Here is a 13,662-nt window from a genome sequence, read left to right on the forward strand (position 1 = left end):
AAAAATAAAAACACTAATTCTGCAATACTTTAAGCAGTATTTCAAAGTACTTGTTAAAAGTGTACTAAACTACAAATATTTTAATAGTTATAAAGTGTACTTAAGAAAAGTATACTTATTTTCAAGTCCTTTGTAAAACACCATTAGCATGCTTAATTAAAGTGGAATTTAATTTCACTTCATTTTAAAGTATATTTATTTATATTTCCAGCACACTGGTAATAAAATACATTTGTACTGTGAGTGTGTATTGAATGCTCATGAATCATGATTTTCACTGGTGTATTTCAGTTCACTTGAAGTCTGTAAAAAGCTAGTTATTTACACACTAAGTACACTGAAGTGATACTCAAGGATTTGAGTACAATTTATAAGCACAAAGTATACTTAGTAGTTCTTCAAAAACTCTAAGTATAATATTTTTTTCACCCTGGAAGGCAGTGCGTCTTTCTTTCAAACAATAATTTCAAACAAATCAAGAACATAGCTTTCACAATCTCAGTGTACGTGGCCAGTGGTGGGACTGAAACTCACCTCATTCATATGTTGGATCTCATCAAAGTAGTCATACGTGTCCTGCACGGTGGCACGGTGGCAACACTGTCGCAGGAAGGTCCCGGGTTCGATTCTCGCTGTGGGCACCGGGGGTGTGTCCTCCACCATGCCTTCGGTGCCTGCTGCTTGAGGAAAAAGGCCTTTCTGTGTGGAGTTGTGTGTGCATGTTCTCCCCGTGTTCACTTGGGGTATCCTCCATAAAAATATACCCCCACTAAAACCATGCAAGAAGATCACCACCTGACCAATGGTGACACAAGGAACTGGGTCCCCGGGCGCCGGTTGGATGGCAGCCCACCGCTCCTGGTCTGCCGCGGAGGAAGGACGACCAGGATGGGTTAAAGGCGGAAGTTAAATTTCACCAGTGCATGGCGTGTTGGGCATGATGCATTTAACCAATCCTTTAACCAATAAAGGGGATTGTCCCTCTGATTCTTCTTCTAGCAGAGGGGCAGAGTGAGTTTAAAAGGGCCTGCAGTGCATCTGAGTGGACACTGAGGCTCAGATAACAACCACCATGAAGACCTTCATCCCTATGTCAAGGTCTGCATTTACAACTCCTGGATTCACAACACCATGTCCTCCAGCCAAAGCTGCTTTCTGTCAGATGCTGTAGTACAGAGGGTTGTACATCACAATAATAAACAGAAAAATCAAAGATACCTCAACTCGTTGACTTCTTGGCAGAGCTCGACATGTTGTACTCAAACTCATCACTTTTGACCAGCAAACCCCAAAACTGATTTTTAGAGCACGTCAGCCAGGATTCAGTATGTTTATCCACACATTACTTTCCTTGTTAATCAATACTAAAAGAATCACATCATCATAAGAAGTATTTCTAGATGTTAATGTAAGGATGTTTATCTCTTAAGTGTGCACATATTAAAATGACAGACATGATCACAAATCCATACAAAAGTGACTTTTATTAGTTTTAAGACAAACTATAGCGTAAGATCATGTACAACAGAGCAGGACATCCAGGTGGGAAACATCTTTCCAAATGTTATTTTTTCATGATTCCTCCAAAATCAAGCCTAGCGCTGAAGCATGAAAATGTACTTTTCCAAAAACATGAAGTGCTAGTGGCTGTTCAACAACACTCCTGTTCCACTTTCAGGTGTGGAATGTGCGTTTGTCAGCATTTTTTTTTTTTTTTTAGAAAATCCATTTGCTGTCAGCCATATTACAAGTCCACAAAAAGAGCAAACCCTTTGACAAACGTGAAAGAGAAAACCTGATGTTCACTTTAAAATCTTAAATACAAAACGCTGATACATGTCCTCGTTGGAGAGAAGAACAAAACAGATCTGAAGTCAGTGGAACACCTCCTCTGAAACATTTTGAGTGAAAGTTTCACGTTCACGTGTATGAGTCAAGAAACGACCTGCATGATTTGAAACACACATTTCATATTAAATTCACAGTGGTCAATGCATGTACCAAGATGAGGTGACAATGTCTAAAATGAGTAAAACTATACAGCTACTATTCAATTAATTGGTCATACTATTCACTGACAAGACACGTTATGAAATCTGAGTGAAAAATCTGCATGAACAAGGTCTTCGTCAGTTCTGCCAAATGAACTTTTCACAGCAACAGAGTGGATTCTTCAAACTCTCTGATCAGTTGGTGACTTTGTCCTGTGCTCCATGTGCAGGGGACCCTTTCAAGTTAAAATGCACATAAGAAGTCCAGGAGGGTGCAGGGCAATGAGGGCGAAGGAGAGCTCAAAATGTTTCAGTGGTTATTTCACTTGCATAAATATTTATAAAATCAAACTCTTCAATAATCAGTTGTTTGCATACAGTATGATTTCTGTTCCCAATGCTTATGTCATCGAATAGCTGATTACATTGTCCCAGGGCTGCTTCTGACTCATTAATACACTGCGTCTTTGTGACACTGAGTTGCAGCCTCCTTTGGCACAATCTACCCGTCTCAAATTTCTAAATTTAACTGTAGAAACCAAAGAAAGGTTTGTGGCTTCTACCTGAAGTTGCCTTCTGAACTTCATGAAAACAAAGGGTGTCCCTATTATTTTGTCTGCTGTGACAGGCGCGATTGGTTGAACATGTGACTGTAAACAAATCTTCCAAATCCTGTTTGATGCATTTCAGCTCCCCCAACTTTTCCATGTGTTCGACAGCTTCTTCCTTTTCCTCTCCCCGTGTTTCAAAATGTAAAAAAGCTGATGTACATACAGAAGCGGCCCCGAATCTTCATTTTTGTTATTACACCTGGCCTCTTGCATGCTGCAAATAATGGTGATAAAGGTCTGAAATGGCAGCATATGCACTGCCACACACAGCACACTTCACACCATCTGAAGACCCTTCATTTGATACACTAGCATTTTGGGTGACGTGTTGTTTCACAGTTCTCAAATGAGTAATGGGTTTTCCAAGTGTATTTTCATCTATGCTATGACCGGTTTCTCTATCTTGGATGGAATGTGTGTGGTCTGGACGATGAGAGGTTTTACCCAAATCAAGACCCTGATTTTGGACATAGGAAATCCTGGGTGCTGGAGGTGACTCTGGCGGAACTGGGTCTGGATATCTGGATAAGGGACTCAGACAAGAGCTGTTTCCCTCAGGTTCTGGATGCAATGTTGCCATATGTTTACTTATGGGAGGGCCGAACATTTTCTTGTTAGACTGTGTCGTATGATCATCTATGGACAAATCGAAATCTGTGTCCTTGTGCACGTCTTGCATGGAGGAATGGCAAAGCTGGTGACTGAACAGCAAATCTAGAGTCCTAAATCTGCATCTACACTGCTCACACTGATAAGGCAGAAACACTTTCTTGGGCCTGACCTGAACCCACTGGAACTCTGGGTGCTCGCTCATGTGTTTCTTGTATGGCTCCACAAACCGAAAACCTTGCCCACACTGAGGACACGTGAAGCGGCCTCGTCTTTGTCGGTGGATTCTCTGATGATGCCACAGTTTTTTCCAGTTTTCTAGAGTCTTACCACAACAGGTGCAGGTGTAACTCTGACCGGAGGCATGAGTGAGCATGTGGGCTCGGAGTCTGCCCATGTGTCTGAACAGCCGCCCACAGCTCGGACATAAATACTTCCTGGGGTCTGACCGGTTATCTAGGTTGTTTAACTTTGACACGAGGTGTGAGAGAGGGTGAGCCGGTATGACAGTCGACTGGAACGGTTTCTTTAAGTTAGCAATGCTTTTCTTGCGGCTGCTCTGTGATGGCTTTTTCTGGGTTTCGCAATTTGCAGCTGTGAGCGGAGTCGCTGAGTTCTGTCTTGACGAACATCTAAGTGCAGGCACAGTGTACTGTATCAACGACATCGTCTCTTCCTCTTTTATGGCAGAGCTGGAGGCGTTCCGCTCTCCTCTGCATTGACTGCGATGGGAGTTAAATTCAGACAGCACACCAAACAGCTTGTCACAATACAAGCAGCGATAAAGCTTCGCACCGGTGTGGGCTCTCATGTGGCTGTTGAACTCCTGCAGATGGTCAAAAACATTCTTGCAGATGTGGCACGTGTACGTTAGTGAAGGCTTCACACGTCTGTTGACTTGTAACTCTTCACCGCTTGCCGAAGGTTTACAAGTGTGATTTTTTGCATTGCTATAATGAGTGAATGATTTTTCGCAGCGTGTACAGTTGTAACGCTTCACAGACCAGTGCGTCAGCTCATGAACACGGAGGAAGTATGCCTGACCGAAAGCTTTGCCACATATATCGCATTTATAAGGCTTCTCTCCGGTGTGGACACGCACGTGTCTTATGAGGGCGGACTGAAAGCGGAATGTTTTACCACAGTACTGGCACTCTTTCCTTTCTCTCTTTTCAGGGGAAACCGATCTATTGAGTCCAGGACCGTTTTCATGGTCGTTCTCTCCGCTGCATTTTTCAGATTTGTTGTCAGAGTCCTGGTCCAGCACATGTGCATGCATCTTCATATGAGAGGCATACTCCGAGCAAGAGAATTTGATCTTGCAAAATGGGCACTTTTTATACATGTTACTCTTTCTGTGCGTCTTGAGATGAAGATTTAAGTTTGAGTTCTTGCTAAAACCTTTTCCACACTCAGGGCATTTGAAAGGTCTTTCTCCTGTATGAATGCGTTGATGGATGATGAACTGAGACAAAAATTTAAATATGTGACCGCAGTAACCACATTTCAACAGAGTTTTAGCCCCTTTTTTAGTGTAGATGACATTTATATTGTCATTTGAGTTGCCCTCCGCCATGTCACCACTCTCTGTTTTTTGCTGAACGTCATCGCCGCCTTCATGGCCCTCCACATGATGTGGTCTCTGCATCAAAAGATTACTTATTCTCCTCCTCCTCTTCCCTCCTCTCTTGCGCCTGAAAACCTGTTGCTGCCTGTTTGGACCCTCAGACCTAACTGTGGTGCTGGCATTGCATTGAAGAGATGTATGATTATTTGGCTCTGACACAGGATTCACATCTATCTCCACCTCTATATTCTCAGCTTTCACAGCAGGGAGGACCCCAACAGGTTCAGGTGGTTGTTCAGAGGATGTGACAGTATCTGTGCCAGATGGCTCTGTATTCTGCAGATCTGCATTCTTTGGAGATTCAAGGCTGCTTGTTGATGGAGACTCCTTGCTGCCATTCGTGTCATCTGATGGCTTTATTTTAGTGTCATCACTCTGAGTAGGGTTTACCAAATTTACACTGTTCAAACTCTCTGAAGGAGTCATTTCAGGCTCAGGCGCTGGCTGGAAATGCATTTTTCTTTGTGGTAATGCATCTTCCTTTAGTTCTGTCTGCTGCTCTTGTACCTCTCCAGACTGCGGGGAGAGTTGATCGCCCTTACAATCCGTCCCAGTCTCCTGTTTGTCAGGGTTTAGTTCTGCCTGCTTATCCGTCTCCACTCTCTCCTCACAGCCTGTGTCATTGCTCAACAGTGACAAGGCCTCCTGGGAATCATCCAGTCTGGACACTTTAGCTGGAACTTGCTGATCAGCTGGTTTAGCCCTTCTTCTTCCTCTTCTTTTAATACCTTGAAAGTCCAATGTATTCATACTTGCTGCAGGTGTCATTTCAGCTTGCTTGGGTTCTACTTTACTATCAGACACAGTGTTCCCATCCTGTGTGGATGGGTGCTGTTCCCCTCTACTCCTTAATCTCCGCGCAGGACCGCTTACATTATTAGCATTAGCAGAAGCAGCACGAGCACTGGCAGCAGCAGACTTAGCAACCATAGTTTTAAAAGCTGCAATTTCTGTTTTTCTTGGTCTTCCTCTTTTTCTCTTTGGCAGCACAGGAACACCATCTCCTGCTTTACCATCAGAGACAATATGAGGCACAGACACATCATTATGAGGTGAATTATTGATTAAGGGACCGTTAGGTACACCATCACTGTTGGTGGTGTGGTTCTCTAAGCATTTTGGCAAAGGTATTGTTGTGCTGATCTCCTTATGCTGAACTGCATCAAGACAAGCGGGTTCTGGATCTTTTTTGTTTTCAGTCAACAGCGGTTTAATTTTACGAGGACGCCCACGTTTTCTGCGGACCTCCACAGGCTGTCCATGACTGTCCGTCGTAGAGCTGCACACGCTTGCAGATGTCATTTGAGATTTGGCTTCCATCCCTGCCTGTGGTGATGTGCGCTCACTGTCTTGACAATTTGTTCCGCCTACTTTTTCAGAGTTAACAAGGCCACCAGACTCCGTGTGACCTGAGGAGTGAGATTCAGGCGCAGGTTGAGTTACTTCTGTTGCCTTCATTTCCTCTCCCCACCTGCAGTCCAGGTCTTCCTCATTGCATCTCTTGTCTTCAGGTGTCTGTGGAGGGGAAAAAAAAACACCATTTGTCACAAATGAAAATGATGTTATTGCTGCGCACGCGCGCGCACACACACACACACACACACACACACACACAAATAAAGGCACAGGCCAACAACAAAGGGTCAGTCAATGCATTTACAATTTGTTGTATGGTATTAAGACCAGTTCTGTGGTATCTAGACCGTATGCAGTTAAATCCTACAACAGTCATATGTGCAGTAGGAAACCAAACACTAATGAAAATTCATACAAACATAGATGTACAGGGAAAATTGGAAAGTTACATAGCTTGACAAATATATATCTCAAAATATAATCAATCTTATTCTAAGTTTATTTCCAACCTTTAGGGATGGTCCCCCCTTCATTTGGATACCATAGAACAGACAGAAACATAACAGTGATTTACCGCATTTCCACTGCATACTTAAATAATCAAGATGAAATATACACTACATGCTCAAAAACATAACAAAAAACAAAAGAAAACAAAAAACACTGCAATGAAAGTCCACAAATGAGCCCTCAGGTATAAAGGTTTTAACACTGAAAATGCATCCATGCAATCCATTAGCAAGCTACTCCAGAAACTGTGCTGTATACTGTAATAGACAGCATATCTTTTGGGGTGGAATGACTATTTTTCTTTCTCACTGTCTACCTGCTTGCAGTCCAAAGGGGCATGAACGGAATTGTGAGGATGCGATGCCACAGAAGTTAGCTCAGAGACTGTATTTTGGTCACTGCTTCCCCTGCTGAAGGACATTTTACTCCCCATGTCAAGATTCTGTGGATTAAACAGTGACAAGGAGGTCGTAACTCAAAGGCAACGTGTAAACTTACAGCAAATGTATGCTCAGTTAACATGCGTTGCTTTGCCAGACTTCAAAGTTTCTCACATCAAGGAGAAAACTGCAATTTCCTCATCAACACCTGTCCAGAAAGGCAGCCATGCACCACAATTTGAGATGGATTTCATAGCAAAATCTTGAGTTAAAAGAGTCCTTTGGTGGAGGAAAGTAACTCATTTACTCAAGAACTCTACTTAACCATGGTCCTTAGGTACTTGGTACTTTGAGTAATCCCACTTCATGTTACCTAGTCCTTAACTATGTTTCAGACAGAGATATTATACTTTTCACAGCACTACTCTTACATGAATTACAGTTAGCAGTTTAGCATTTTCCTAAAAAACAAGAGCATCATATAAATGATGCATCATTAGGACATAACCTGCACAACTGTCATCAAAACGCTGCTTTTATGTTAAATCATCAGTGATGATGTGATAATATAATGAATAATAACAGTTAGAATATACAGTATTTGAGTAAAAGAGCAAAACAGCCACTATTTTGGTAAATTTGGCTTCAGTATAACTCGTAATGGAGCAGTTTCACATTGTAACACTGCTTCTTTTCCTTAAATGAAGCATTTCTAGACTTTTTCTCCACCTCTGATCATTACAGATCATACGATACAATGACTCAGACGCCGTTTTACCATTTCTGAACCTGGAGAACAAACACAATGCCAAGACTCAGTAGACAGGTTGTGTAGCACTAGATGTATGTATCTGACTTACTAAATCTCAGACAGTTCAGTCCAGTTCTACATGGGTTTGTCTCGACACACAGTGATTGCTAATGTCAGATCGCCTTTCATCTCATTTCAGCTGATGGGAGTCTTTCTGATGCACGCAGGAGCAAATGGCTTTTGATTGTGATTACTTAAGCTCAAACACAAACCCGATGACACATAACTGCGTCCTAAATGGCAATTTAACGTGTATTTCAAACACTTATGAGGGACGACGCAGCTCCAGCATTCGGCAATAAGTTATTATTAAAAGCTACCAGCAGCGTGACTAACAATGTAGGCGTTATCCTTCGGTAGGCCAGATAGCTAGCTCCGGTTCGTTAACGCTACAGGCCACACGAACCTAACAATAAGCGGCACTGTCAGCACATCTACCTTTGTGTATAGTTAAAAACACTTCTGGATAGCATTTCTCAGCGCCCATTACCAAATGTGACGTGTGGTAGTAAACACAAACTGCTTGCCTGCGTGGGAGAGAGTCAAGACTGGTCTCTGCGTAGCCATGCACTGATCGCTGCTCAACTAGCTAGTCCTGACTAGCTTAAAGCTAACATATTCCCAGTCGTTGCGTATCTGTTCAGCACTTTGTAGAAACGTGTACTGGTCTGGGAGCTGAGCTGTGACTGTGGACCTGACTTTCTCTTCTTTTCAGAGCAGTTTGCAGCCGTGTGCCCCTCGATATCCAGGCACAAAGCGACCCCAAAAAGTGTCAGTCTCGCCGAGCGTAAAGAGCGGTTACTTCAGGTGCTGTGGGAAGTTTGGGAAACGCAGCTTGTTTTTCGAAGAGTGACTTCACTTGTGGCACTCGATCTGGTTCTGCCGATGTTGGCTTCAGGGTGAATCAGGGCCTCTTCTGCACACATCCAACCGGCCATAATAAGTCGTTGTTTCTGCTACCACAAGGTGCCTGGTTTTCGATGAACACACAAGTGTAGCAGATATGGGACTGCAAGCATACAGAGCTGGTATCCACGATTCCTTCTGCACAGACCCAGCTCTTTGTCCAACTCAAGCAAAATAACAACGTATACGCTCGTGTTCCCAGCACACAACTGCGAAAAACAGCTCTGCATTCTTGGATGCAAAATAATCCGATGCAAACAAATGAAATCCCTTTCGCACATCTTACCGTCAAGAGCATCCACAACGCTTTGGTGTCACTGAGCATGTGCTTTACAAAGGTACGTCTCTTAATTGTGTCCCGTCTGTAACAGGTTAATGGAACTGTTGATTGAAATAAATCTGATATGCATAAACGCAAGTTTGGAACCGCTCACAAACAATTAAATGAAATAAGTAAAATCAGCTGCACAAGCATACAAGCAGCGCCTGAAAGCCTCATCCACTTTTGGATATTAGCCATGGATATCTACCTCATCATCAGTGGACGAACAGCGGCGCCTTGTTTTTACTTTGAAATGGCTCCCTCTGCTGGAGATGAGACCACAAGACACACAACCGTGAATACATCACTGCGGATAAGGAGCTCAGATGATCAGAAACTGAGGATAAGCACATGTAAAATCAAGAAACGAGGCACCAGATCAAGACAAGCATAAAAATACAGAAACAAAGTATAAAGATACACTGAGCACTGTTGAGGAATACCTGTTTAAATGGTATTTGTGAAAGAGTACAAATAAAAAGCTGATCATTCATGCTTCATTTTCCTGCCACCATTACATGCCAGTATGTAATAGATCTGAAAGGCCACACCTCCTTTCTCATCTTAACCAAATGTACTTTTTTTAATTTCCATTTCTGTTTTAGGTTTCAATTATCACTTAATTATATACTTGTATTCCCTGTGCATGTTAGGCACCATACTTAATACACACACAGTGAGTTTGAAAATATAGTTTAATACAACATATACTGTATTCTTAAAGTCTGACAAAGCTGGAAAGAACACAAAAGATATTGTGGTCAACTCCCACAGTCTCACAACACATTCTGGTCATACTAACATGTTTTAAAAAACAACAAACAAACAAAAAAAAACTATGATACAGTACCTGGTTATCCCACTCAACATGGGTATACCATGCACATACATTTCAATAATAAATTTAATTCATTTACATGTTATAAACATTGTAAGGACACCAAATTTAGACTCTTAGGAAGTCAATATTGGACTGTTTACTGAAAAGAAATGCAGCATAATTAAGAGCATTCGTTGTCACTATTCATCTCACACGTTTTTATATTTGACTGTAGTCTGGAGAAAGCCAGGAAGCATTACATTCCTGTGCCATTAACTTAAACAAGCAGATGTTGTTCAGACTGCTGTCTTTAAGCACTTGGTCCATAATCAAGATAAAATGTGACATGCGAACTGGATGTGCCTCTCTAGTTTTGTCAAGTCTTAATGGGGACAGATGAGGTCACTTGGTAAATCATCTCAGCAGGTTTGTCTGGTCCACTTTCAACAATGTAACAGTCTTTGTCTATATCCACAGTTTTCCCATTCAAAGGAACTGCCGCTTGCCCTTTAGTCAGATCAACAGCCATGACTTGACTTTTCTTGAAGTTACCAGAAGCTGGAATCCCCAGTTTTCTTTCACCATTCATCTGAACAGGATTTGGGCTTACCACTGGTGTCATCTTTTTTAGTTTGTAATGCTGCTTGCCGCCACGCACATGCTGTGCCATAAACTCCTGTGCTTTGATACACTTGTGCCTCTGAAGCAGCTGAGCAGTTTCAAAAGGAATATGACAGACTCTGCATGTGAACCCATTTGATGCAGAGGATGTCTTCATTGGTTTGCTCGATACACCTGATGTAGAGTTTATGGAGATCTTCAATGGGTTGGAGGGAGTGACAGGAAACCTGTGACTGCTTTTATTAGCACCAGGATTTGCACTCTGGTTCTTCATTGGAGGGGGGACAGTGATGTACAGATTGGATGCACTGGGATTTTGACTCTTCAGCTGCGGGGATGGAGTGACGCGAAGCCCCTGATTGCTTTGGTTGTATGTTCTGATATTCATATTTTTCAAATGCGGCGTCGAAGTGATGTGAGGTGCCTGAATGCATTTACTGGCTGGACTGAGATTCTGGCGTTTCAAATGCAGAGGGGAAGTGCCCTGACGCCCCCCAGCACATGGATCCCAACCCCTGCCTGTACCAGCTTGATTTGGCCTCAGTGGTCTAGCAGTAATGAGTCTGAATTTAGTAGGATTGTTGGTTGAGTTACAAACGTGGTAGCGAGGCACTAACTTCTTGCTGGACAACAGCAGCCCACATCCTATACAGCCCGAAATTTTATCTGTAACATGAGTGCTGTGGTGGAATATGAGAGAGGTCTTTGTCATGAAACACTGCCCACATTTACCACAAATGTAAGGCTTTTTCTTGTTAAATTTGCGCACAGTTTGCAACAACACAACTGGCTGGTAAAGTGTCCAAAGATCCACTGTTGGTGCACCTACACCTGCAAATATATTCTTCATGTCTATTGTAGAGGAAACAGGATTTGGGAGAAAGGATGCTTGTGACGCAGGAGGGTACAACTCAGGCACTTGTGAAATCCGTGCAGACTGAATGGGAACCTGTGGCATGCGAGCGGCTGAAATGGGTACTTGCAGCATGGGCTTCGCTGGCAAAGAAACTGATGGCACACTGTCCGATTTAGGAGCCTTCCAGACAACCTCACCGGTCTGTAGTCTTTTCAGCTGCTTCTCCTCTTCTATGCGCTTCTCAATTCGGCGCTTCCTTATCGTTTCGTGGTCAAGCACTTGGTGTCCCGGTTCATGTGTTGTGCTGTGCTCCAGCATGTCTCTGTATTCAGCAAACTCTGTCCCACAAGAGCAGATGAAACTCGCAGCAGCACATGCATGTTCCTCTAGGCATTGTCGATTTGCAAATATCTGCTCACAGCTGAAGCAAAACCGACCAGCATTCATCAAGTCTCTGCCGAAGCCATCCGCCATAGCACTCTGCCTCTTTGCCTCCATGGTCAGGCTTGGTCTGGATGTGTTCACTGATGATGTGGAGCCCCGTAAAGCATATTTCCTGCTGGAGATAGGCGTTGGAGTCAATGCAATAATACGGAGAACACATATGACATGGCAAAACATGCAAAGCAGTTTTACGTCCTTGTTTATCGACAAATGATACTGACTCAGGCGAGCTAGCTATGCTAACATCTACACACAATCAACGAACTGCATAATACGATACGCAGGCGTCATTTTTCAAAATCCTTGAAAGCATCCTTTGCGATTTTAATGCTATTTGCTTCTCACTAAAAGCAATTTCAAACTTCTGAGACGTGCTAGTGAACTCTTTACTACATTATTTCTTACCTTACACCCAAAAGGCTGTAAACAACACACTGTGGAGTCGCTCACCCAAATAATACACTGGCTTATTTATTAACGTTACACAATTTTTTTGATGAAACTTGATGTTTGGAAAAAATACATTGGTTACTCGTGTTTTACAATTTCTAACATTATTTTGACGAAGGCGCGCTCCTCTTGCTACAACCCCACCATGCTAACGTTAGCTTAATCTAGTAATGAACAATAACGTTGTCTTACCTTCACATGAAAATCAAAGCACTGCTGTGTCAATGTCCTGGTATGTCCTGACGACACACCGCAGACAGCCTGCCGACTGTCGTTATGTGAGACATTCAGAATGGGACTAACTTGCCGGTGTTTTGCAGGACGAGTCGTTAACGTTAAGTGTTAGGCCATTAGCCACACCAAAAAAACCGGAGGAAAGACCCTCCACCCTCTTCTTCTACGGATGGCGCGCATCGACCCACAAGCATCAAGGTTTCAGTACTTATACTGACATCTATCGACTGGAGTTCCTCATGCAACCGTGATGTTGTTAGTGCGGGATGTGTGGTGGGTGAATTTTACACAAACACAAATAAGTAACAGTAGCACGAGCTCGTCAGTGCAATGATGGCCTTGGTAAACAGCAGTTGACGAAACAATCTCAAACCTTCCTCACTTGTTCTGGAGCAGTCCTCTGCTCAGTTTTTATGGAAATGCACAAAACCTTGATGTGATTCTGGCCATTTTGAGGACTCGGTCCAGTTGACTTTCAAGTTCAGTCTTGACCTCGAAAGCAAAACAGTCTGAAGTCAGTCTGCTGTGTGTTGCAGCTGAAAGCTTCTCAACAAATGACTAAGTGGACCTTGAGCACTCTGAGCCTTCAGGTGCAGCAAAACACTTTGGCACACTGTGCATCTTGACCTTGAGAGAGCAAACAGGACTGTTACTGTTCAACCAGTCAGTTATGCTGCACGTCTACTCCACCATCACCATCTGGTACACTGCTGCCACTGCCAAGGACAAGGACAGACTGCAGCGAATCATTCGCTCTGCTGAGAGGGTGATTGACTGCAATCTGCCACGACGTGTACGCCTCCAAGACCCCGAGGGGAGCAGGGAGATTATGGCCAACCCCCTCCCACCGGACTCCCTTGAAACACTCTCCTCCAGCATGAAGTAGTGGTCCATCAGAACCAAAACCTCTCATCACAAGAACAGTGTCTTTCCAACCTCAGCTGGCCTCATCAACAAAGCACCGGACCCCCACTGACCCAACCCTGTCCCATGGACACTGCATGTGACATTTACTTAAAATCTCCACATCTGACTCATTAGGTTGCATGAATATACAATTCTGGATTATTCTTTGCACACTGCACATATTCTTTATACTGTGAACATTTGCTTA

At 43.2% G+C, this 13,662-nt stretch overlaps 1 protein-coding gene and 1 long non-coding RNA gene across 4 annotated transcripts; both read right to left on the minus strand.

Moving 5' to 3' along the window:
• Positions 1–1,465: 1,465 nt before the first annotated feature.
• Positions 1,466–9,153, minus strand: LOC143324852 (uncharacterized). 3 transcript variants are annotated; one of them, XM_076737615.1, is made up of 3 exons: positions 8,423–8,685; positions 7,021–7,146; positions 1,466–6,353 (listed from the first exon to the last, which is right to left on the minus strand). In XM_076737615.1, exons 2-3 carry the CDS (start codon positions 7,135–7,137, stop codon positions 2,796–2,798), a joined length of 3,675 nt encoding a protein of 1,224 aa, XP_076593730.1. In that variant the 5' UTR covers positions 7,138–7,146; positions 8,423–8,685; the 3' UTR covers positions 1,466–2,795. The 3 variants fall into 3 exon arrangements, with proteins under 3 accessions (XP_076593730.1, XP_076593731.1, XP_076593732.1); XM_076737616.1 differs by lacking the exons at positions 7,021–7,146; positions 8,423–8,685 and adding an exon at positions 9,088–9,153; XM_076737617.1 differs by lacking the exon at positions 7,021–7,146.
• A 647-nt stretch (positions 9,154–9,800) lies between these two features.
• On the minus strand, positions 9,801–12,719 carry LOC143324051 (uncharacterized). The gene is made up of 2 exons (XR_013077430.1): positions 12,507–12,719; positions 9,801–11,979 (listed from the first exon to the last, which is right to left on the minus strand). It is a non-coding gene; the product is annotated as an uncharacterized LOC143324051 (long non-coding RNA).
• Between the last annotated feature and the right edge of the window lie 943 nt (positions 12,720–13,662).

This window comes from Chaetodon auriga, chromosome 8 (genome assembly GCF_051107435.1).
Source record: "Chaetodon auriga isolate fChaAug3 chromosome 8, fChaAug3.hap1, whole genome shotgun sequence".
Lineage (NCBI taxonomy): Eukaryota > Metazoa > Chordata > Actinopteri > Chaetodontiformes > Chaetodontidae > Chaetodon > Chaetodon auriga.

Excerpts from the sequence above, each read along its gene's own strand:
- LOC143324852 (XM_076737615.1), bottom strand. The coding sequence starts at position 7,137 with ATGGGGAGTAAAATGTCCTTCAGCAGGGGAAGCAGTGACCAAAATACA. Across the intron at positions 6,354-7,020 it reads CCCCTTTGGACTGCAAGCAG|ACACCTGAAGACAAGAGATG; the intron begins GTAGACAGTGAG and ends TCCCCTCCACAG.